At 49.3% G+C, this 25,923-nt stretch overlaps 1 protein-coding gene across 7 annotated transcripts in view; it reads right to left on the reverse strand.

Annotated features, from left to right (window-relative positions):
- CTIF (cap binding complex dependent translation initiation factor) overlaps positions 1–25,923 on the reverse strand; it is a 148,378-nt gene that overhangs the window by 57,910 nt on the left and 64,545 nt on the right. For all 7 annotated transcript variants that reach the window (XM_040090466.2, XM_058424148.1, XM_058424145.1 and 4 more), the window contains one exon: positions 10,793–10,869. In XM_040090466.2, coding sequence (XP_039946400.1) covers positions 10,793–10,869 — 77 coding nt within the window. The remainder of the gene's footprint in view (positions 1–10,792; positions 10,870–25,923) is intronic.

Genomic DNA, 25,923 nt, shown 5'->3' on the forward strand with positions numbered 1-25,923 from the left:
TGCATGTCACACTCCTGAGTGATGGCTGGGGTTCTCTTAAATCCTTCCAGTACAAGAATGACCTGGCCCAAAGAAGATGCATCCCAACTTCCAGACTTGCCAATGGGATGTTTGTGGGAAGAAGCGTGGAGATTTATTTTGGTGAAGATCCATTGAGAAAAGAAGTCTTGGGAGACAACGTGCTGGGACAGCTTGGCTGTGTGTATCTTTAAACACTCAGTGCAAGATTAAGGAAGGGAAACAAAAGAGAAAGCCATTTTTTAATAACAAATGAAACGGCAAAAAAGAAGGCAATGCCTGAGAATTAGGTAATAATAAATGCAGAGGAGTAGATTTACATATAAAATAAATTAATAATGTCTTTCAAACACAAGCTAGAAGAATAGCTTTAAAATAAGTCCTTTAAATAGGACTACAAATCATGCTGCTTGAGGGCCAAGTTACCAATCCTCCCATGATTTCATGTGTCCATAACACACCTCAGAACACACATTTTTTTTGTCTTCACACTTAGGATCAAATCTAAGGGAACACATAAACATCCACAACACAGCTTAGGCACAGATCATCAACCAACTTCCCGAAATCTCACTAAACTCCAAAGGCTTGGGTCAACTCACATTTTGCTTGAAATGTGCGAAAAGCACCCCAGCCATGCACCTCCTGAAAACCACTCCAGGGGTCTCCTCAGACTCCTCCAGTTAAGCCTGTTTCTACCTTAGGACAACAGATGAATCGACTGGACTTCCACCCACCAGATCTCTACCTGAAGAAAAGTTCTGGAAGGAGATGCAAATTGATGATTGATGTGACAATGAGCTAGGGGTTGTAGCCTTTAAGGGGCTCAGGGCTAAACCCTCCCATCTGTGATGACAACAGTTCTGTTGACACCTGTTTATGCAAAAAACAAGGGCAAGAAAAGGCTAACACACACCTCACACAGGCTGCTGAGGGACCAGTGGCTGGTGTTGAATCCTGCTCATCAGCAGCACCAAGCCAGTTTGGCTGGTAGACCTCAGAAGTGTCACCATGGCCTCTCTCCTATCTCAGCTCTTTTTAATTCGCTGTACACTTTGTGATTGATGTGTGTTATATCTGGTTTCAAAAGAGGAAAGAAAAAGAGCAAGGGTCCAGGTACTTCACCATATAACTCAGGGCTTGGGTTGGAAGGGACCTTAAGGATCATCCCATTCCACCCCCTGCCATGGGCAGGGACACTTTCCACTGTCCCAGGTTGCTCCAAGCCCCATCCAGCCTGGCCTTGGACGTTTCCAGGGATGGGGCAGCCACAGCTTCTCTGGCAGCCTGTACCAGGAGCTCACCACCCTCACTGGGAACAATTCCCTACCAAAAGCCCATCCAACCCTGCCCTGTGCCAGTGTGAACTCGCTTCTCTTTGTCCTACCACTACATGCTCTTCTAATGAAAGTCTCAATCCCAAACGAGACTGGGATGCCCAGTCTGAAGTGTCTGTTCTTGCTGAAGAGAGTCCAGAAACAAATCCTTGTCCCAGCACTCCCTCCAGTGTGAGGTGTTTCGGCTCAACTCCTCCCACGTCTCTTTGTTTTTCAGACTTCCTTGGTTCTGGTCAACATGGGAAGGCAAAATAAAGCAAGGAAATCTGTTCCCTGTAAAATGAACAGGCAAACTTTTCTTATGTGGGGGTGAAGCATCCTCCAAACTTCATTGAATACATCCCCTCTGAGCATAATGGAAAGTTGGACCTCTGGTTCATATCTGGTCAACATAATTATGGACACACGCAGTGGGATGCAGATGGCAGTGACACTGGAGGTGCCTTTCGGCATCTTGTTCGGCTTCCAGCCATTTTTGATGGTGGAATCATGAGGTCTGGTGTCTGACAGCTCCTTGCATGGAGTTTGAGACAACCTAGGACACCTGAAATAGCACCTGTGATCATGGAGATGAAGCCCAGCAGTCCCTGATAAAGGTGAGCACTGAATGAGGTCTCCCAAGTCCCCCCAAAGCCTTGAACTTAAAGAGTGGCTGCTCTCCTAACCTTCCCCACAGTTGTAGAGCCACCATGAGCTGCTGTTCCCATCCCAAAATGCTCACAGAAGTTACGGAATCACACAGTGGTTTGGGTTGGAAGGGATTTTCACGATCACATTCTTCCATCTCCGCCATGAGCAGGAGGAGCACCTTCCACCAGACCAGGCTGCTATACAAGCCTGGCCTGGAGCACCTGTGAAGAGCCACCAGTGACAGCAACTCACTCAACTCCAGAATAGCCCCAGGTACCACACAGTAAAAAGATACCTAGAAAATAGGGAGTTTTCATGAAAACCACCTCTACTGTAGCCTCCGCCACAGCCACACGCTGAAGTTCTGGATTTTTTTTTTTTCTGGAGCAAATATTTTGCTTTCGGTGAAGCAACATCATAAGACCCTGAGCCCATCCAGCAGGCCATACATTTCTATCGAGGTTTCATAACAGTAATGTGCTTTGCTGGTGACACATAAAGTCTTGCAGTCAGTGGCAGAGATGGACAAAAACAACCTGCAAAAGCCTCCCGATGCCATAAAGTCTACTGGCAGCTTGGCTATTTGGGTTAAATTTAGTCTGCAGGACAGGGGTCACTTCAGCCACCAAGACTGTGAAGGAAAGAAAGGGTATAAAAGGTTTTGTGTTTTAGAGTTTTTATGCTATGACAAAAGCCGTCTCAGTTGAGAGGTGGCAACCCTGTGGCCGGAAAATGCACCCGGCTTGCTCCTGCCACTGCCTCCTGGCATTAGAAATAAAGGAACAATGAAAGGAAAGGATTAAATTTGCTTAGATGAGTATCTTTTAAGCCTTCTGCGCAGGTCTTTAGCTAGGCACAAAAGGAGGATGGAGCAGATATGGAGAACAGCAATGGACACACATCCCCTGACGTCCTGCTCATGAGGACCATGTCCTGTTGAAACCACAAAGGTTTATCTTTCTCTTGCTGTTAGCACTGAGCCCTCCAGAGCTCTCCAGCTTTTACAGAAGTGCTTTATCCTTGCACATGCATAAAATGCAGAATCCTTTTGGCTGTTGCCACCATCAGGAAAGGATCTGTGAGCATAGCACCCCTTCTGTGGGTCTGGCAGGATCGTGGCCACACCACCAGGCCTTGGGGGTGAAGCCTGGCTGAGTTTATTTTCACTGACTCCCCCAAGCACGTGAGGCCTCAGGGGCTGCCCACAATGCTGGAAATGAGAGCAGCTGGGTGGAGAGCCCCTACTCAGCCTGCCACAGCTCGAGACATTGGTGACAGGCAAAACAAATTCACCTATGGATGCTAAATACCACCTGCTCCACCTCACTGCTCCCAGTGTTCCATCACCCCATGGGAGGACCTTACATGTGCAGCTTGGGGGATGGTGCTGGGGCAGGTGACTCTCTCTTAGATAACCTGGCCCAGGACTGATGCTCGATGTAAATTTGGCTGAATTTCGAATGGCTTCTGCAGAGCTGTTGAATCATCTGTGCCCTGGAGGTTCCAGGGCTCAGATTACTGCACAAGGATATCACAGAATCCTAGAATGGGTTCAGTTGGAAGGGATCTTAAAGCTCATCTTGCTCCACGCCCGCCATGGGCAGGGACACCTTCCACTATCCCAGGTTTCTCCAAGTCCCTTCCAGCCTGGCCTTGGACACCTCCAGGGATCCAGGGGCAGCCACAGCTGCTCTGGGCACCCTGTGCCAGGACCTACCCACCCCCACAGCCAGCAATTCTTTCTCAATACCTAATCTAATCCCGCCTTCTGGCTGTTTAAAGCTGCTGCCCATTGCCATGCTGTGCCCTGCTCACTGAGCCATGGTAAAAGGCAGCAAAAAGTATTGATGGAGCCAAAGAACCTCCACACCTCACCACCAAGTGTTCTCTCCTGACAAGAAGCTGCAGTGCTGCCCAGTAGCTCCACCCATGGCGGAGCCACACCAGCTGCATGTCCATAGGGTGTCAGGAGGTGGCTTTTTGATCATTTGAGCACTGCCCCTTCAACGGGGAGTCCGGTGCAGGCTTTGCTCTCGACAACCTCCTCTCCCAGGAGTGGAGTGCCCGTGGTGTGACCCCTGGCAGAGCCTTCTGCTCAGCTCCTGGAAGGAAGGGCAGTGGGGCAGGGTGATGGCACCGTGTCCGGCCAGCAGAGCTGTGCAGGTCAAAAGGGCTCCAGCTTGACCCTTCCCTTCCCCTCACCTCTGCTGTGCTCCATCATCACCTTGCCTAGAGAGCAGCTGTTGGACCCACCAGATCCAGATGACCAGGACCTACCCAACAGCCTCATGAGAAGGCATGGAAGTAACTACAGAGAGGAATGACTTTGTGCTGCTGCAACTCCCTCCAGTTCCCTCTATCTGTTACTCCCTTGGTGTCAATCAGACCTTCCTCTGACTTCCAGTATTAATTAAATTGAAGGTTTTGTCCCTTTGCTGCTCAGAGCAGTGTGTTTGTCCAGCAGAAACTGCCCTTCTGCCCCTGCACCTTTTACCCCTGGGTACCTCAGGGGCATCTGCATCTGCCCCCAGCCCCTGCTAGGGAAAGCTGAACCAGCTGACACGTGTGAAGCAGCATTTCCTTCTCTCTGCTCTCAAGTTTATTTATCCTTCACTTCCCTGGGTGACCCTGGTTCCTCTTATTAACAAACAGAAGGAGAAAAGAACAGGCAGAAAACTTTTGCTTTCCATATCTTATCTCATCCTGAATCCCCCTTGCTCGTGGCTCCATCTCACTCCGGCACCACGTGGTCCTGCAGCTCCCACCTGACCCTGTATCTTGTCCCTGAATGAGGAGATCCTGCCCTTGAAGGAGCAAGCTGGGCCAAGCTGATTCCTGCGGTGTTTTACGACAGGGTGAAGCGGTAGAGTGCCCTTTATGGTGTTTTGAAAGGAAATTGTACAGGAACAATGTCCCGAGCAGCGTGGCTATTGAAAACCCTTCACAAAAGGAGTTTGTCACAAGAGGAAAAGCAGCTTAATCAGTCGAACTAATCACTGTAGGTGGTTGAGTGTCCCCGAGGGTCTGTAAAATTAAATATAATGGGAAAAGAAATATATCACAGCTTGCCTACGCTCCTCAGTGGAGCCGCCAGCGGATATGGGACGTTCCCTGCCTGGCCCTGAGCCCACCATGACCATCCTTTGGGCTGTCCCTAGGCAGAACCACCTCCTTGAAAGACCCAGGCCAGGGCCACACGGCTGGGCTGGGATGAGCCCCAGGAGGTTTCTCAGCAGCGTAGGCTGTGACTGGGAAGTGGAGACAGGGATGCCCACTCCGTGCCCTCACCCCAGATAACCCAGGGCGCGGCGTGGGCGCCAGCAGGAGGGTCAGGGGCGCTTACACAACCCTCCTGCTTCAGGAAGAGGAAACCGTCCCTGACAGCCACCCGGGGCTCTCCAGGGAAGGAGGATATTTCTGCCTGCCCCAGCTCTGAATCTAATTAAGTCCAGAAAACACATACACACACGAAAAAAAATATCCAGACTGTTTTTTCCTGATTATTAAGTGCAAAGCCAAGTTAACGCTAGGAAGTAAATAAAGTCAGACAATGCAAGAGAAACTTGGGGACATTTCTGTAGTTCTGTTCTTAAAATCTTTCAGTATTTGGGGTGTGCTAAAGGAGATGGGGAGGGCTCCTGAGCCTCTTTGCTCCCAACCCCTTTCCCTCCGTGTATGAGCCAGGAGGACCTGTGCAGCCTTCTGCTGTAGCTCCCCTCACAGGGGCTTTATGTAGGATGGACTTCCCAGGTGCAGGAACACCCCTCTTAAAATCTCATCCAACAGGTGAAGGAAGAGATGACACAGAACTCAGTCACAGCTTAAGGTGATGGTCCTTCACCTGAGGCTGGCTGTGATCCCCAATCCTGGCTGGGACAGGCAGGGCAGCCCCTCATGGCTTTGATCATCTCAAAGCCCTGAAGACACACCAGCTACATGGAAGAAGCACAAGATTCCTACTTTTTCTACTGAATAGAGGGATTCCGAGGCCTTTTGCAAAGAACGGATTAACTCTTAGGCTTTTACTCTATCCTCTCCAGGAAATGGGGCTGTTCCTCTCTTTGCCATCCTTTCCTGTTCCTGTCCCCAGACAAGGACCACCAAAAGTGCCATGAGGTACCAGCCATCACCTCTGCACAACCAAGGATTTCCTTTTGGCAAGGTATTCAGCCTGATTTACCTTCTGATTCCAACAAGATGTTGGATCAACGTTATTTCAATGGTGCAAACTTTTTAAAGAGTTCCCCAACAACCCTTTCCTGGCCATCAGGAAAACTGTCCCCTTCCTCAAGTGACACAGAACCATTTAGTACTGTGAACCAGAAGATGAAGAAGTAGGTACAACCCCACCTGTCTTATTGCATATATATGCATATATAACTCCATATACAGCAAATCCATATACCCCCTGTAAAGCCTATCTGAACATGCAATGTATCTTATCATTCCTACAAGGCTGGGGCAAGCCTCTGTCCGTGTATTTCCACACATTTCCAGGCCAAAGGATTTGGCCAGCTGGATTCTCCATCACGAATGTAACACACTAGGACGCCGTGGGAAATGGAGGAACCCTGTGCTACACAAAGTCAGCTTGCAATGCTTAAAAAAGAGGGTTTTTTGGGAACTTTTTGAAAAACAAGGGGCCAAACTCAGAGCACACCTGCCCAAGGAGATCGCATCCCAGCACAGCTGGTGCTCTGCTGGCAGAGAGGCACTGGGTTGGGAAAGATCAGAGGAGAGGACCTGAGAAATGAGTCTTTTGTGCTTCATATCCCACAGTATTTTTATTTTTCTTGCAGGAGAGGTCCTGCCACCACACAAGAAAACTTCCTCCTTCCTTAGAGGTGGTTGTTTTTGGGAGGTCAAATTAAGTGGCCTTTGGTGCCTTTGGACATGGTATGAAAACTCCTGCCTGTGCTGCTCTCCTTCCGTCATCCCAGCAGGCAGTGATGCCCTCCACCATCCTCATCAGGAGGTGGCAGTCACACATCCTGACTCTAAGCCAACAGAGAAGGCAGCGGCTGCAGGATTTCTGCCAGGAGAGGTGGGGAGGTTGATACCTCTGCTGCTCTGATCACAAGCTCTTTGCTGGAAGGACCTCACCACCTCCTGTGGGCCTTTGTGGCACCCTGTGCAACCAAATCCCCCAGCAGATGTGGCTCTGATGTTGACTGCTGTTATGGAAAATGTGCTGAGTTTTTATAGAGACACCTAATTCGCTCTTCACACCTGTATTACACTACAAATGAAGCATGCATCCATGGAACATCGTAGGATCCCAGAATGATTTGGCTTGGAAGGGACCTTGAAGACGATTCAGCTCCAGAAGCAGGGACATCTTCCACTAGGCCAGGTTATTCAGAGCCTGATCCAACCTGGCCTTGAACACTTTGAAGGCTAAGGCATCCACAAAAATGGAAAAGACTTGGTGAACACAAAAACACAGCACATATGCAAGGAGAGAGCTGTGGGTCGCTCCCTTGGGGTAGCTTCTCCTGAAGGGAGTGGAAGGTGTGTGGCAGAGGCCTCAGGGTAGGTGAGCTGTGCTCCTCCACGACACAGGGACGGCATTTCCCGAGGAAAGGTGACGGGAAGGAAGCAGGGACAGGCGCTATTTATAGCAGGGCCGGACATCAGCGTCGCTCTGCCTGCGAAACAAAAGGTGCTCAACTAGCCCAACACGTGTCCCCATCTGAATGTCACCGTCAGGGAGGCCACAGAAGCCCACACACGCTCTGGGAGGGAATCAGCACCATTTGTAAGACCAGCTGGAAAAAGAAAAAGGCAGATTTCTGGGTACCAATGTGCTTTATCAGCTTTTTTCGTAATAGTTGTGTTACATAAAGCTCCAGCCAGCCCAAAGGTCACCTGCAACCAGGCAAGGCCAGCTGGACCTGTGCATGGAGCAGAGGTCAAACTGGGGGCTGGCACCTCGACCCAGGCTGGATGGCCACTTGTGAGGGTGACTCCTGCGTGTGGCAGGAGGATGCCCACCGTGGTCACGGGGATTTGTCAGCCTTGGATGAGGCAAGTGCTGGGCAGGGAGTACCCAGCACCTCGCACAGGCATTGCTGTGGGGCCCAGGGTGCTGCTTCAGGACCCATCGGCTGCAGGAGAAGAGGAAAAGAGCTGCCCCATGAAAACCGGAGCCAGGTGCGCCCAGGACGTCGGGGCCACACCTGCTTCTGACCAACTCAGCAGGACAACCTCTTCTCTCCTGGCAATCCTGCTGCATGCCAGCCCTACTCCCATCCTTGGCTGCCAACAATCCCTTTCCAGGAAACCAGACCTTCCTCCCTCGGGTCCAGGCATCCAGAGCTGCTTCCCAGCCCCTTCCCAACCCATGCATCACCAAACGGCCCTGCTAGGCTTCTCCTAAGCCTCACTGCCTCTGATGCCCCATCCACACTCTTGTAATTTTGACTCTCCACGAATCCAGACGAGGTTTTAAACAAAAAGCCCATTGCTCCCAGCTGTTTTGCCTAACATAAAACCTCACCCCCAGGAATTTTTATATCACCTGTGTGGCTCCACCGGCTCCGGAATGGAGCTTTTCTGCCCCAGAATGATGCCTGGGACATTAAGATAATAGCACTGCAATAAAGTGTAAACAGCTTTGTAGTCTGCGTTCTGATACAATCTGGGTCTTTTTCCTATTCCCTTTTTCCCTCCCCTGCTATTCCTGCCCTTTTCTTCCCCTACTTCTGTCATGCTTTCTGCATAAAATAAACATTCTGAGAGCTAACTCACTGCTAGAAATCAATTTTAAGGAGCAAGTGCTCTCTTGGAGCAACTCAAGTGACATTAAAAAGACTAAACCCTCCCTCCTAGTCCCAAAAGCACCACAGAGACAAGGGGACGCTGAAAACCTCCAGCAGCAAAACAAGTGGCATGGGGAGAGAGAGGCTGATGAGGTTTAAAGGTGAAGGAAGGGGATGGGAACCATGCCTTTTCCTTTTAAGTAATTACTTTAAAAAATGTGCTTTTTTCACTCCAGCTCCCTCTACTCCAGCTTCTTAGCTTTTTGAAATTGAAATAAATGTGGTTTTCTGGCTAAGCTTTGACAGCACAGTGGAGGGCTTGGGCAGAAGTGCATACCCTCTGCTCTTTCCATTTTATTTCATTTGTGACTGCTTAGGGCTGAAATGACCCCACGTCTCCTCCGGAATGATGCCGGATCAATTGGATTTTAAGGCTTTTTTCTCTTCTCCTAGGACATTAACCCAGTGCTTCTTGGCCGGGGCTGTATCTCACCCCTTGATCTTCCAACCCCAGCCCAAGGCAGTTTGTTTTGCTATCTCTTTTTGCCATCTGTGCAGGAGGCAGGGATGCCCTGGGGGGCTGAATGCCTCTGTCTGCTGATGGCTTATCTGAAGGGACCAGGAAGAAAAAAGAAACAGAAATGCACATCTGGCATGTTCCCTCCCATCCTTCCAACCGGCAAGTTTTTTTGGGATCCGAGGGAAGAAGGGACACACAGCTCCATGGTTCACCACAGCCTTGGGCATGGGGCTTCAGGCAGACCTCCTGGCCCCTGAGGGTCTCCTCTCCCAAAGCATCAAGTACTCTTTGTATGGCAGAGGAAGACCAGAGATGGGAGCAGAACTTCCTAAACTCCACCGTGGTTCCCCAGAGGAGTCCAGCCCAGCGCTCCAATTCAGCCCACCCAGCTCAGCCTTGCAACACAGCAGACTTGGTTATAACCGTGTTTTTGTGACCACAGGGCTGCAACCCAGCTGAAATAAGACCTTTTCCCACCCACCCCAAGTTGCAAGACTAGCTTGGCTTTTGAATTGTGTACAGCTAAAAAGGAGGGAGTCCCCAAAAGGAGAGGAAAGGGGAGTTTGCTGCTGACAAACCACCCTGCCCCCAGAAGAATGTTTCTAGGTTGCCTGAGAAAACTCTTTTTAGCACTTTTTTCGGTCCCTCAGTGAAGTTTAGGAAAATCAAACCACGCAGAGTTAACTACATCATAGCTGTTCACGAGACAAGAAAATGGCAAGATTTGAAGGACACACTCCAAGGTGTCTGCAGGACTTCACCAAAACTGCCCCCTGCGATAGCTCAGGCACAGTTTATTCCAGGAGAAAGCACTGGCCACTTTTTCTCCTGTACAAGCATCTTTCAAAGTCGTGGTTTTAGAACTGCTTTATTGCCCTGGGTGCGTTGTCTCAGCTGGAGCAGAACAAGTCAGCAGAAATAAAGCTGCATGTACAACTAATTCCCTTATTCCTCACTTCTTTTCACATTTAACCATAGTCACGATTCCCATCAAGGACTTTAGGTGCCCTCATATAATTGAATATGCATTTTACACAATTAAATATCCAATCGACTTGATTAAATTAACTCAATGGATTGAAATCACCAATGCCACAGGAATTCGGCTGCCTGCACAGCACATCCCCTCCCTCCCACTGACACCTGAGGCTGGCTGTGACCCCCTCTTAATCAAACCATGCCCACTTTCCAGGGCAAACTCAGCAAACTTTGCCTTTCTATAGAAAAAGAGGAAGCAAATCCCAAAGACTCAAGCTTTAACAGATAGTAACTTGCCAGCTGCCTCTTCGAATACAAGTGGTGGGATCTGGCTATGCAGGAATAAGTACAAGGGGAAGAGAAGGTCCTTAAGGTACTCCTGGATCGATGCAGGACACATCCCAGAATATTTTCAGGGTGTTAGTGCTGAAATAAGAGTTTTTTGCACTAACACTGCTGAACAGCAGCACTGTCCAAAGACTCACCACGAGGCAACGAAGAAGAGAAGATTTAAAAAACCCCCGAACACTGAAGAGGTTTTCACCTACCTCCGGTCGTTTCTTCTCCTTCTGAACAGTTTTTTGGTGTGTGCGATTTCAGCTTCATGAGGCAACGGATGGTAACCCTGTGAAACAGAAGGAAAAGCAGCCATCAGCTCCAGGAGGCACCAACGTGGGAGGGCTGAGAGTGAGACAGAGCTGTACACCCGGCACGTGAGCTTGGTAAAAGAAACAGCTTCCCGCTAAACATCCCTACAACATCCCAGACCCCACAGGAGCAGGTCTGAAAATCCACAGACGTGTTGTAGCCTCTCGGGGCCATCACAAGGAGCCAGGAATGAATTTATCTGCAATTTCTGTTTGGGAGAAACCACACAGGGCAAATAACTGGATCACGTATGTATAAATCAGACAACTGGGGATACAGGCATCCAAAAATCCCCCCAGGGACAAAATCCCATACACACGATGGACCAGGAATTCACCCATTTCACACATGACACACTGGTGCACATCCAGCTTCCCTGGGCTGCTTCCCTAGTGTATTTATCCAAAACCCAGCTGAAAAAATGTCTGTAAAGGAAGACACTCAGCATAATTTTGAGGATCCTGTGGGAAACCAACAGGAGCCACAGCTGGTAGGTCTGCATGGGCTGTGCCCTCGCCCCGGTAGGAAGGGAACAACCACTTCAGAAGCATCCCACGGAGCCTGCCCACCGCAAATGAGTCAGCCCATGCCACCCCTGCAGCAAGGACAGGTGGGATCCACCCAACAGGAAACAACTGAGGTGACAAGGATGGTAAATCATGTGCCCAAGAGGCAGGAGGGTAGATTTAGATGAGATACTAGGAAGAAATTTTTATTAGTAAATAGGAAGAAACTCTTTACTCTGCCCAGAGCAGCTGTGGCTGCCCCTTGATCCCTGGCAGTGTCCAAGGCCAGGCTGGACAGGGCTTGGAGCAACCTGGGACAGTGGAAGGCATCCCTGCTCGTGGCAGGGGTTTGGAATGAGATGACCTTGAAGTCCCTTCCAACCCAAACCAATCAAGGACTCAGTGATTCCAAGACAAGGCAGTGGCAGAGCCGTGTGTAACTCCAGCTGCTGCCTTTCCAGCGCCCTCTTTCCACTGAAGGTGCCGACTCTGACGTGGTCTGTTCATCTGATAAGGGGGCTGCAGTATTTACCATCCTACTATGGGCATGATGAGGCTTTGTTAATGCTCACACGGAGCTCTGAGGTTCCTGGATGAAAGGCCCTACGTAAGTGCAAAGTATTATTTATTTCCCAGGGGCCACAGAGCTGTCATAATCATAATGAATTTTATTTATGCAGTACTGTCCTTCCCCAGCTGGCAATAAAAGCCCTGTAAAAGTTGCTCCTTTTATTTCCATAACCATCTATCTCAGCCTGGAGCTCCAGCCACTGCTGGGAATCACCACGTGCGAGGGGCCATGAGGACAAGGGCAAGGGCTGAGTGGGGACGTGCCTCATCCAGCAGTAGCTTTGTGACATTGGCATGACAACGTAACACACTGACTTCAGAAAAAAAAAAAAAATTCCTCTCTCTTTGTGTGAAGAGCCTTTGGAAATGACAGTTGATTTCAGTAGCAGTTACTGAGATAATAGTATTCTGAGCTTCTCTGGTGGAAGATGTAATAAAGGAGAAAGGTTCCTGGGGATGATGATGAATTTAGGCCAGAGGAGGCACCACCAAGTTGAGGACAGACAGAGTTTATTGTGACCATCCATCCCGACCACTGCAAAAAGCCTGGAGAAACCGCTGCTGCAGCAACCCACAGCTCCCACGACAGCTGAAGCCTTCCCACTCAGAAAACTTTGCTCCTCCAGACATCAAGCCATAAGGAACTCACCGAGCCAAAATATAAAGCTATTAGCAAAGGTCAAAAGAAGAGCTACAGTGATGGTGAGGGGTCTGGAGGGGACACATGAGAAAGTGTCTGAGGTCACTGTGCTCGTTCAGCCTCAAGAAGAGGGGACTGAGGCCAGACCTCACTGGGGTCTGCAGCTCCTCCTAAGGGACAGCTCCAACCTCTGCTCCCCGTGACAGGGACAGTGCCCAGGGAACAGCTGGAGCTGTGCCAGGCAGGATTAGGCGGGATATCGGGGAAAGGTTCTTCCCCCAGAGGGTGCTGGCACTGTCCAGGCTCCCCAGGGATTGGGCACGGCCCCGAGGCTGCCAGAGCTCCAGGAGAGCTTGGACAGAGCTGCCAGGGGTGCACAGGGTGGGATTGTTGGGGTGTCTGTGCAGGGACAGGGGCTGGGCTCTGCCAGAGCTCCAGGAGAGCTTGGACAGAGCTGCCAGGGGTGCACAGGGTGGGATTGTTGGGGTGTCTGTGCAGGGACAGGGGCTGGGCTCTGCCAGAGCTCCAGGAGAGCTTGGACAGAGCTGCCAGGGGTGCACAGGGTGGGATTGTTGGGGTGTCTGTGCAGGGACAGGGGCTGGGCTCTGCCAGAGCTCCAGGAGAGCTTGGACAGAGCTGCCAGGGGTGCACAGGGTGGGATTGTTGGGGTGTCTGTGCAGGGACAGGGGCTGGGCTCTGCCAGAGCTCCAGGAGAGCTTGGACAGAGCTGCCAGGGGTGCACAGGGTGGGATTGTTGGGGTGTCTGTGCAGGGACAGGGGCTGGGCTCTGCCAGAGCTCCAGGAGAGCTTGGACAGAGCTGTCAGGGGTGCACAGAGTGGGATGGTTGGGGTGTCTGTGCAGGGACAGGAGCTGGATTTCATGATCCTGTGGGTAGCTTACAGCTCAGGATATTCTAGAATTCCACGATTCTGTAATAGCTTAGGATCACATAAACCCAGAACGGTTGGGGTTGGAAGGAACCTTAAAGATAATCCAGTTCCCACCCTCCTGCCACAGACAGGGACCTTCCACCAGACCAGGGTGCTCATACTGAAACTTCTTCACTGCTGGGGGCTGCGGTTTGAGTGTTCCCCATCACTCACTTTCCCAATAATTTATTTTCACCGAATGCACAGGAGGAGCTCGGTATCTCTGAGATCTCTGTTCCTTTGAAATTGGCCAACAGATACCAAACTGAGTAAGAAAAGGTGGGGAAGGAAGAGACACACACAGTCTAGTCCCACCAGCAGAGCTAGTTTAGGAAATGAGGCTAAAAACAGTACAATAATTAGTGAGGCTGTTTCTAAATGTTGTACTACCACAGCAGGCTACCGCTTGGGGTGTTTTTGAGAACTTAAGCTGCATTGCAAACACATGTGCAAATACAATTACCTTGGAAAAATGAAACTATCTCCACTCCACACAAGGACCAATTTCCTCTAGTGAAGACCTCATTAAAGCCTCAGGAGCTGCCTTTCTGCCCTTTCCAACTAGAAATCATACGTACAGTGGTGCATTCCTGCATGTCCTCCTTGCAGAGAATCCCTGTGCTTCCTCAGACCTCTACCCACCAGCAGCTGACGTCAACGGGATGAGAGATTAATTAATTACACGGGAATGAGCTCCTAATCCAAGGAGCACTTCTGGACACTGCCTGTGTTTGAACGGAGGAGAACTTCGTGTCCCCAGTTATGAAAATCAAACATCTCCTTTCTCCAGCCGAGCAGTTCCCTTCCTCAGCTCTCGTCATGAGACAATGTTTTGGAAAAAAACAGTCACCGATCCCTACTCTTGTCTATTTTGGTGCCTAAACAAAGCTAAATTTGGAAGGGAGAAAAGTTGACTTCTTTTTTTTCTTTTTCTTTTTTTTTTTTTTTTTTGGTGCAGCTAGCTGAGGTAAAATGAAATATCAGCAAACTGCAAATAAGGCGGAGTGGCTGGAGAAGACCAAAGGTGATGGGTGGGTGGGGATAGAATCCCAAGGGCACGGTGAGAGCTTTGATAACAGAGCTCTTGTCTCGAGGCTGCTGCCCACGATGGGTCATGCAAGACAGCCCTGGAAGAGCCTTCCCAGCTCGCTGAGGACAGTGTGGATCTGAAACGCAGCTCTTCCACCTTTCAGCAGACACGCTCCTTCTGAAGTCAAAATCCCTGAACAGACCCAAAGGATATCATCTCTCCAGGCAGAAGATCACCCTCTGCAGTGCAAGAGGGATGGGTTTTCCTCCTGCTTTGGCCAGAAACACCATCAGACTCAGGTGCCCACGGATTTCCATAGGCAGGTTTGCAACTCCTCAGTGGGCAGCAAAATCACATTTGGTTTCTTTCCCACACGAGTTTTATCTCGACATTTGTTCGCAGGCGGCTGGAGAAGGTAACAAACCAGTATTTCAGTGCTGGTTCTGAAAGCGAGGGGTGTGGAAAAGCAAAGCACAGGGAGCCCATGCTCACAGGAAGGATTGCTAACAGGGCTAATTTTCAGTTTGGAGCTAAACACTCTGTGGTTTGCATGGTGGGAAGCTTGGAGCAGAACCTGAGACGCCCATGGGACTTCTAATGCACGTATGTTCCAATTTAAATCATAAACATACATGCTCTAACAAGAAGGGCCAAAAGCTCTGGAAAAGACGATTTGTTCAGGAATGGTCTGCCCTCTGAGCCAGTCCCCAAGAGATCAGCTGTGTTTGTCACGTGCATACACATTTTTAGATTTTTTGAGGAAAACAACTCTTGGAGAAGGTGATGTCTGTCAAGCTCAGGTGACTGTTGTATGGCCAGCTAGGGAAATCTGTAATCTACTGGAATTGCTGCAAACAGAGGTCACAGGCAGCACATCTGAAGGCCACGTGCTCTCTTTTTGTGCTTTACCTTCCTAATGAAGGTGTCTGTCCAAGCTTCATCCCTATCCATCTGCCTGTGGGAATCCAAAATGTTGCTCCCCAGACACATTTACATCGGCTCTCAAGATCTTGCTGGCATTCTGCAGCAACCCAAGAAAGTCCACTTCTTTTCCCACTGATATCTGCCCCTCTTCAGCAACATCCCTCTGCTGATCCCACCTCACACCCCAGCCCAGTAACCTGCCAGTAACCAGGATACTGGCTTGGGAGGGACAGAAGGAAGAGGGGCAGCAACAGAGAGCAGAAATGATTTGGTTTAATGCTACCCTGCTACAAAAAAGAGTTTGCTATGATTTTTCGCATGCCTCCTTGGCAGCAGGAACATCTGAAGAAGTTGGAGGAGGGCACTAGCTCTGCCTGTTTTACTGGGGATGGTAAATTAGTAGAATCTTAGAATGATTTGGGCTGGAAGATACCTTAGAGACCATCTAGTTCCACCGCTCTGCCAGGAATGGGGCAGCCACAGCTGCTCTGGGCACCCTGTGCCAGGGCCTCAACACCCTCCCAGACACCAATTCCTTCCCCATATCCCAGCTGTGCCTGCCCTCTGGCACTGGGAGCCATTCCCTGGGGGCTGTCCCTGGGTGCCTTGTCCCCAGTCCCTCTGCAGCTCTCCTGGAGCCCCTTCAGGCCCTGGCAGGGGCTCGGAGCTCTGCCTGGAGCCTTCTCTTGTGCAGCTGAGCAGCCCCAGCTGTGCCAGGCTGGCTCCAGAGCAGAGGGGCTCCAGCCCTGGCAGCATCTCCGTGGCCTCCTCTGCGCTGGCTGCAGCAGCTCCACGTCCTTGTGCTGCTGGAGGCAGGGCTGGAGCAGCTCTGCAGGTGGGCTCTCAGCTGAGCACAGGGGCACAGGGGCAGGATCCCCCCTGCCCTGCTGCCCACGCTGCGGGATCAGCCCAGGGCACGGGGGGCTCAGGCTGGGGCAGGTCCAGCCTTTCTTCCATGAACACTCCCAAGACACAATTTGATAAGCAGGAATGAGGCAGAGCTTTTTCCTGCCACTGATCCTTCTGTGACCACCCTGAGGCAGCAAATCATAGCAACTCCTCTGGCATCTGCAAACAACACCCTTATAAAAGGGACAGTCCTATCTGGGACCGACCTGCACCCTCCCTCCTCCTCCTTCCCCTCCACTGTGGCATTCCCAAGTGCAGCTGTTGCCTGAGGTGGCTGAACTCGTGGGTGTTTCACAAAGATTCGAGGGGCTTCCAGGGGTTTGGCATCATTGTGGTGTGGTTTTACAGCCTGACCTTCAGATGTGAAACCTCAGCCCACAAAGCAACTGCCTTCCCTCACAACAACTTATTCAGCCTCTTTCACACACATTCCCCGTGCAGCAGGAACAGCCTCAGCCTGTGCTCGTCAAGCAGGTGAAGACACCTGAATAGGAAACAGCAACACTGAAACCCTGAGTGTGAACAGAAGGCTGAGAAAAGCACTGGACTGATGGAAAAAAACAGTGCTCAGGTGATGAGAGAAGGAAATGATCCAGCCACAGAGCGGGATCAGTCCCGCTGGAGCTGTATCTCAAGAGCCTTTTGTGCCCTCAAGAAACATCCGCCCTTGCTTATCTTAAACAAATGGTTGCAGAAGGCCTGAACTGAACAAACAGGTTATTAGGCCTGAGGTAGGAGCTGGGAGTTTCGCTCGGTTTTATTGCACCCAAAGTTCAGGGTGGGATTTATTTTCTGGGGGGGTGGGAAGGGTGAGGTGGGGCTGGGATCACCGAGGACGCCCCATCTGCCTGTGCAAAGGCAACAACAGGAATATCGAGGCTGGAAGGAGCCAAAAAAGATAAATATGTCGTGGTTCCAGAAATTATCAGTAGAAACCCACCCAGTGAATTGCAATATCCTACAATAAGGCTTCAGTTTACCTACAGGATGGATTGTCCAAGGCAGGGAAGTCCAGGACAACACAGAGCTTGCAGCTGTATTTAACTTTTGTTGTGCCAGTCACATAATCATGGTGCCTGTGAGGTTGAATTTGTTAGTGTATATCCATTACAACCATCCCAGCCAGGCTCTTGCACATGAAAAACATGGCAGAAGTGCCACAGGCAGCACACCCATCACCTCTATCCACCCAAGGCTGGCATTTCTGCTGCAGGGGATTCTAATGGAAGGTGTCCCAGCCCAAGGCAGGGGTTGAAATGAGATGAGCTTTACAGTCCCTTCCAATCCAAATCCTTCTGTGATTCCATGATTCAGTGATACATGAATATCTCTTAAGTCCCGTGGGCATTTCCAGCAGAGCTCTCTCCTCAGAGGCTGCTTGTCTCTTCCTCTTCCAGGAATTCCCACGGCTCTGGTCTGTCACCCACAAGGGGAATTTTTTACATCTTGGAAGGAGAGAGCTGAGGCACAAACCAAAGCCTTGACCTGGTCTGGAGGCCATGGAAGGACACCAAACATTGTCAGGAAGCCACACAGAAATTATTTCCTTTCCGTTAAAATGTAAGTGATAAATCTGTTCCTTTAAATTGCTAGCTATTCATATTTTCCTGTAAGGTGCTTACAATAAGCGTCGCTTCTGAATAAGCAAGCAGTTGGTGTTCAACATCTAAGGAACAGAAAGTGCAACAGTTTTGTAAAATACTCCCTACACAAGAGAAAAGGCAGGCAAACCCTTGCAGCGCTTGACTGTGGTGGCTCTACCATCCTTCCTCACACAGCACATGTGGGTCCTGGCAACTTCCAAGGACACCTTCTTCAACCTCATGACTGGAGCCAGGTCTAAATTAAACTACAGGATTGATAAAGAAATTAATTTCCAGCCACCCAGGAGCCACAAAAGAAGCAAAACTCTCTGGGTTTTGCCACCACTGACCTAAGAAGCTCTGTCGTGGAGAAGAGATGCTCTGTGGGATCTTGCCAGTAGGATGTGCTGGCCTGATGAATCATGGCATAGTGCAACATGACCCAGAGACGGCTTTAGGGACATTTGGATATCATTGTCAGGCACAGGGTGGGATTCTTAGACTGTCTTGTGCAGGGACAGGAACTGGACTTCAATGATCCTCGTGGGTCTTCTCTAGCTCAGGTCATTCTATGGTTCCGTGATTCCAAGTAATTCCATTAATTTTGTCTCAGTTTGGATGATTTCCTGGTAAACTGCATCTTTGGGGTGTACCCCACAAACCACAGATTGCCAGCAAAGGCAATCTGAATGTGTGGCTGCAGCACACGTGCCTCAGTGATGAGCAACTTGCAGGAGACTTTTTCCAAAGAAAAGGGTGGGATGGCTGTCACTGTGATCAGGACTGCCACAGCTAAACAGCACTCTTGAATTATCACTAAAAGCACCTGCAGTATTCCCTGCAGGGCTCTGCCCTCCCCTGCTGGCCCAAGGACATCAAATCCTGCATTCCCATTTGCTGAGTGTAGGCGGTGTGGTGTGCACTTCTCACAGGATAATGGGTGTTTTCATGAACCACAGACTCTACACATGCAGTCCTAGACCCAAAGAAGTATCATTCAGAAGGACACAAACTCCTGGATCCCCACTTGCTGAGTGTGGATGCTCTGGTGTGCACTTCTCACAGGATGATGGGTGTTTCATGAACCACAGACTCTACACATGCAGTCCTAGACCCAAAGGAGTATCATTCAGACACTTATTTTTCCATCACTTCTCCTTGGTGTCTGTTATTGGCTCCTGACAGAGAGCAGACACACGGCTAGAGGCAAGACAGCACTGAAAATTCTCGGTGGCACAAAATACTTGGCTAAGCTAAGCTGTCCCACCTCATCCCTCTGGAGCCAAATCTGGGATGGCACAAAACAGAGAACAGCAGAACAACCCGGCATGGAACTCCCTGTGGGGGGTGAAGGATGCAAACGCAATTAAAACATCAGAATAATTAGGAAAAGCATCCCAATTAAAACATGGCCTGAACCTTCCTTGACGCCTTCTGCTGATTACTGACAGCGCTTTTTTTTTTTTTTTCTGGGGTCTATTTTTAACTCTTGGCCCCTGAGCTCCTGAACGATGCATAATTCAGAGATAATAAAACTTTAAAAACCAGGACAAAGTCTCCTAGGAGGAACTGCCTCTGCAAACACACAAGTTCACACCAGCACAGGCAGGAGGAGAAGCCCAACCAGGCCCAGCTAAGGCACAGAGGTGGGGACAGGCTGGAGACGCTGCTGCACTGAGACAGGGTGCTCCAGACGCGCCGACACGGACACACGGTGCCATAGGAAGAGTATAAATAACAGACAAAAGAAATCCCCTTTTGTTACCAGAATCCGCAAATCCCAAATCAGTTACAAGCTGACTTAGGAAATGGAGCTTTTTCCCATGTTGTAGCAAAATGGGAACAATACTTTGCGAGTGGAAGTAACTCTAATTGTTTTAACTGATGTTATTTTAGTGTTGTTTAGGTTTATTGTTTATTTGTATGTATTTCCTCTACCCTGGTCAGGCTTAAAAACAAACTGTACTGTCAGCAGTAAAGCATCCCATCCATAAATAAATACATTTATCCAGTAAGTATAGTTATAACCACACCATTGCTTCGAGTCCTTAAATGCAGATTATTTAAAGAATCACCAAAATAAATTGCACTGATGACCTGGGTTTGCTTTTCCCTGGAAAAAAAGGAACTTTTTTCAGCTAATATTGGGAATAAATACTCCCCACGTCACTTGCAACCAGGAGGCACTACACATGCTGTTTGATTTGCAGTCTGTCCAGGTAGCTCAAACTCATCCTGAGAAAGGACTGCGCTATTCTGAAAAGCTTTTCTTACATTTTCCTTGGCTTTCACCAGTTTGGGGGTGAGGGAGGAACAGCTTTACCCGGGCCTTAAGAGTGTTACGAGGTTGCTCTTGGAATATTTATAATTTGATCTATTTCAGTGCCCCTGGGACCTCACTTTTCTTTAAAATATACATTTCCTCTATATTTGTCATGTTTCCCAGCCTGGTTTTTCCTGCCCCTTGTGCTCTCCAAAGCCCCCCATCCCTATCTGCGCAGCTCAGCATGCTGTTTGACCGTGTCTCTCCAGCTGAGATGAAGTGAGGTGGGATGGCAGGAGGTCCCTCAACACTTCCCCACTGCTCCATTGTGGTGTGTGGTGTCACAAGGAGGAGACCTACAGGCAGAACTGGGATTGATTCTCAAGGTGACTTATAAACACACCTGGCAGGGCCTCAGGGAGTTTAGGGACCTTCTTGGCTGGAACTTTTCTGTGCTGTCCCCAGAGTTGGTACAGCCGCCTCTGGCCAGGTATGCTTGAACCTCAGTTTTGCTCCCAGGTGATAAGGGCTACATCCAAGAATATTTTAATTTCACCATTACTACCAAAAAAAAAGGTGTGTTTTTCATGTCCATCTGTGCAATCCCTCAGAACCAGGCACCCACTCATTTTCTATTGGACAGACCAGGGCTTCAGCCTGAAGGAGCTTTAAGATTGTGCAAGCTCCTGGGATTGGGGACAGTGCAACAGTTATGAAACCTCTTACTTACAAAGTGACAACTTCACAGCCTTACACACAACAGGTGGCTGATTTTTCCCTTCACCATGGATAAATCCAGAGGCAACAGGAGAACTTTCTCAGTGTTCAGTCCTTGACACTTCCTGCTACACACCTTCCAAGATTTTCAACAACGTCAAGAGATAGTTTATAATTCAACAAGGTTTTTTTCTTTGTTTGTTTGTTTGGTTTGTTTTGTTGTTGTTTTTTCTTTAACATAATCCATATCCTTGTGATCCACACGCTGCACTATCAAAGCAAAAGGGAATTTTGGCATCAACTTGGATATGGTCACGGTGGTGGCAGCCCCTCTCGGGCCACCAGTGGACATTTCTCACAGATGCTCATGGCTGAAGCATGGTCCTTTCCCGAGTCCCTTGTGTTGGCTGGAAACATTCTCACAAAACAGATATTCCTGCCAGCAGTTGGCTGAAGACAGAGCCAATGCACTTTCCTCAGGACTGTGCCACCAAGAGATGTCTTTTCTCCTCTCTGAAGCTGCTGCTTAATCTGGTTCAGCCCAGAGAGATCATGTGAGGATCCCATGCTTCAGTCAGCCTCGTTTGGAAAGTATCCCAAAGTGAACATGCCATTTTAACCCTATGAAAGCCCTACTCTTCCCTTTGAAAATTCCCAGTCCTTCACGGGAGTGTGGGCTGTGCAACACAAGGGTCTGACCTGCTCCTTGCCAGTTTACCGCCAGTTTGTACCCGGGGAGAAGAAACTGCTCCGTGAGCGTCCGTCTGATCCCTCCCAGGATTTTCCTGTTAGGCATTGAGGATCTAGGATTCTTCCTGCTGTAATGGGCTTTAACGCAGGAAAAGCTCAGGAAACATGATGCACTTGCCACGAGTATCAATAATGTCACATCACTTATTAATTATACCGGTGGTTTTTCATGGATGTTCTGCAGATCTCCGTGATCACAGGCTACTTTGAACAGTAAAACGGAGATGAGTAAGAAAGGCATGTTAACAGCTGCTTTACAGCAGTGTCCAAACGTGACAGTGGAAATCGATCTGGCATCTCCACCAAGAAAAGAAACCTCAAAAACTGTTTTCTATCCAAGTTGATAGAGGACAGGCAGCAGGATGGCCATATCCATTCTCCCAAGCCTTGCAAAGTCCAAATCTCAAACATGACATCTCCAAGGACTGTGGCGTCATTCATACATCAGCTTTCCTCCCAGAGAGAGCAACTTAGAGCTGCTTTTGTGATGACTACCAGGTGCTCGGTGAGGCCTCTTCCATTAAATTCATATTGGTCACAAGGAAGCACCTTCAGGTGTTTCATCAGATCCATGTGGGGACAAAAAAACATTAGATTGAGGTTGGACATTAGGGAAAATTTCTGCATGGAAGGCGTTGTCAAACATGGAAGTGGATTGCCTATGGCAGTGGTGGATCCCTCATCCTTAGAGGGGTGTAAAAGCTGTGTGGATGTGGCACTTAGGGACATGGGTCAGTGGTGGCCTTGGCACTGCTGGGGGAAAGATTGGACTCCATGATCTTATGAGCTTTCTCCAACTTAAACCATTCTGTAATTTTGTAGGAATCAGCACCAAAACTGAAGAAGCCACACAACTTCTGGATATGTTTTCATATGTCAAGTGACCAACACCAAAGACATTGCCCACTGGGATGTCTTGGGTCATGTTGCCTCCCCCCTCACTACAGGTTTTTCAGCTGCTTTCTAATCTCCTTGATGCCTTCTAGCTGGCAGAATTGGGCCTGTGATGGGCTCAGCTACAGAAGCTGGAAAGGGTCTGAGATAGTGGCCACCAAGATTGGAATGGGCAATGAACAGAACGGGGCATGACAGGAAAACTGCTGATGCACTCAGTGATTACAAAGTCAGAAGGAGACATCAAACTGTTTGCCACCAGAGAGATGGCAATTTTGGCAACCAGCAGATTCCCCATGCCCATTCAGCCGGCTCCCTTCTCTGCCCAGGACTCCTGCCCACCACCATCAGCCCCACAGCCACAAGCATCCTAGAGATGTGAGCCTCCAAAGTGGCTCTGAAATCACAGAGGGACCCCACAGGAGCCCTAGGATGCAAAATGAGGTCTCCCAAGCTACAGTCCATGCTCACCTGAAGAGATCTTCCGTGGCCTTAAATTAGGTAGACGTCTCACTGGAAGTGGTTTTAGACATCCTGACTGGCATTCACACAGAGCTGAAGAAGAGTGGACTTAGGTAAGATATTAGGAAAGATTTCTTCCTTTGTGTGGGTGGTGAGGCGCTGGCACAGGTTTCCCAGAGCAGCTGTAGCTGCCCCATCCCTGAAAGAGTTCCAGGCCAGCTTGGATGAGGCTTGGAGCAACCTGGGACAGTGGAAGGTGTCCCTGCCCAGGGCAGGGGGTGGAATGAGATGGTGTCTAAAGTCCGTTGCAACCCAAACCATTCTATAAATCTGTGACATTGTTCTTTGCCCGCTTCATTTACACCCGTGATGCTAAAGGCACACAAGACCCTTCCTCCTGCCTGCATCTCTGCTGGGATTGGAGAGAACCCAGTGAGCCAGGATCTCTCAAGCCTGCCCTCCCCAAAACCAAGTCATCAGACATCTGTGACTCTGTGCTTGGCAGCCTCAACCTTTCTCTCCTTATCACTGCCAGAAATTATTCATTTAACATCCCTGGCTTTCCGCCAGCAAGAGCGTGGTGCGAGGAGCTGAACCATCTCCGCCGCTCCTCCTGTGAACCAAAGCAACAAAAGTGAGGCTCTTACTCAAGCAAATTAAAAAAAAAAAAAAATACCACCAGCTAAGAAAAGCTGGAGGTTAATATAAATTCCATGGGTTTGAGGGGGAAACGGAGCTGCATTCAAAGACTCGATGGCTAACCACGCTTCCTCAGTCTGGCAACTGCCCGCTCCCCCGGCAGAGTTATTGAGGAAGTTAGACGAGTGCTGTATTTGTTCCAGCTGCAGATTTCCCTTAACCCCTGGTAGTGGTGTTTTCAGAAAACACAGATCTTGTTTTCTCGATGGCGGTTTCTCATTTTTGTGCGTGCCACGGCTACAGTTATTAGCTTTAAGTGCTGTCATTTGTAGATTAAAACTGAAGGAAAAAACCCCCGTTGCCATTCTAAGAAGTCCAGGCTGGATGAGCAAAACGGGGGATTAGAAGAAGGCTTTCAGGAATTAGCTTGGAACAGGAAAGAAGAAGATAAAGCCATTATAAAAGCTTGTGCTAATACAGGAGTCCTTTTTGTTAATGCAGCCACACAAATTCCTATGAAGATTTATTGGTCAGGTCATAGAATCTGCACTCCTTCCTTCTTTGATGATAAAATCAAGAATATTTTCCTCCACTAACGTGCTCCTTTCTCTCAACGGAGAGGAAATAAATTATATACTTTTCCAAGACTGTGTTTGTGATATACAGAAGGCTACAGGTGAGGCTGATGCCTTCAGAACAGAGAAACAGATGCTGAAATTCAGATGCCTGTATAGAGGCTGCACTGTTTGAATGTGCCCTGCAAGGTGAGCACAGCCTCAGACCTGTGGTACCCAAAACGGAATAACTTGATGGAGCTGGGATCCACAGTGCTGTCTGCTTCCAGCATCCCAGACTTGCACAGAACCCACTGTCCCATGGAACTTCAGTCCAGCAAAGCACTTACTTTATGCGATTCTGCTCCTAAGTCTACTATTTGCCTTGGCCTGCAGCCAGACGAGCACTTAGGCACATGCTTAAACTTAAGCACAAGAGTAAACAGATTGAAGTCAGAGGGACTTAAAATTAAGCACATATTTCAAGGATTTGCTGGATAAGGGCCTTAACCCTGGTGTGCAGCATTTAACTGGGATGATTCCCAGCTGATTAGCTCCCCTTTTTCCCCAGCCTCCCCTCCACTGGACCGGGAAACAAATGGTTTCTGTTTTGCCACCATGCTAACAGCCTGGCTTTAAAGAAACCTTGTCAAGCCTCCAGGCAAGCATGTCTTTCTTTAATTATACCTGCCTGTGAAATACCTTCCAGAAATCCCCACCCAAACAAAGCCCCAGGAAAGGAAATAACGGAAATTCTTGATGGTTTCCACGGGGGAAGCGATCCTAACCAGTGAGACGAGGCGCACGTAAGATGAGGCTGATGACTGCTCCTACTGTACACAGCTCCCAGCACAGGGAGACTCCTTAAAGCTCCAGCAGAAACTCCCGGCTACCTCAGCCCTCACTTCCCAGGGGACTCCCTGAACCTGTCCCCTGGACGTGTCTCTCTGCACAAGTTAAGACCTGAAAGCTATTTGGTGACCACGCAGGGGGAGAGATGTGGCAAGACAAAATCCCTGAAACCACTCCAGAGCAAAATGCAGCACCCAACAGAGAATCTTTCAAGTTGCCAAACAGCTTCCAAAGGGCTGGAGGTCACTTGTAGGACTGGGGTACGTTTTCCCATTCAACCACCGTTCATATGAGGTTTTAAACTTTGTTTCAATTTCATCTACCCCTGGTAGGACCTTGGCTGCTGCGGGTAGGTGGGCGGGTCTGGCAGAGTGAAAAGCCCTCTTGGCAAACAGGCAGCCACTCCAAACAGCCGTCACGGGGAAGTCTTTGACAGAGCAGAAAAGCAAAATATGAGAAATCTGGACAGGGAAGATGGAGATTTTCTGTGTATTTCTTCAGCAACAGGACTGCTCTCATCCAGGAGCATCAACTTGCCTGGACTTGACAGAGGACTAAGGGACCAACATCAAGTCTCACTCTCATCCCTCACCTGTCCCCCTAGAATTCACTTCTAATCATACTCTGCTGCATTACTCTCTGCTCCTGAACACTCAGTCCTTCCCACCAGGGCTTTAACTTCTGATTTACCCGTGCTAGACACAGAAAAGGCACCAAATAGTCAAGTGCCTTTGACAAGCAAGATGACTGCGAATGATGCCTGGATTCCTCCATTCAAACGGCAAATCACTCTAGGTGACCACTAAAT

The sequence above is a fragment of the Hirundo rustica genome, chromosome Z (genome assembly GCF_015227805.2).
Source record: "Hirundo rustica isolate bHirRus1 chromosome Z, bHirRus1.pri.v3, whole genome shotgun sequence".
NCBI classification, from domain to species: domain Eukaryota; kingdom Metazoa; phylum Chordata; class Aves; order Passeriformes; family Hirundinidae; genus Hirundo; species Hirundo rustica.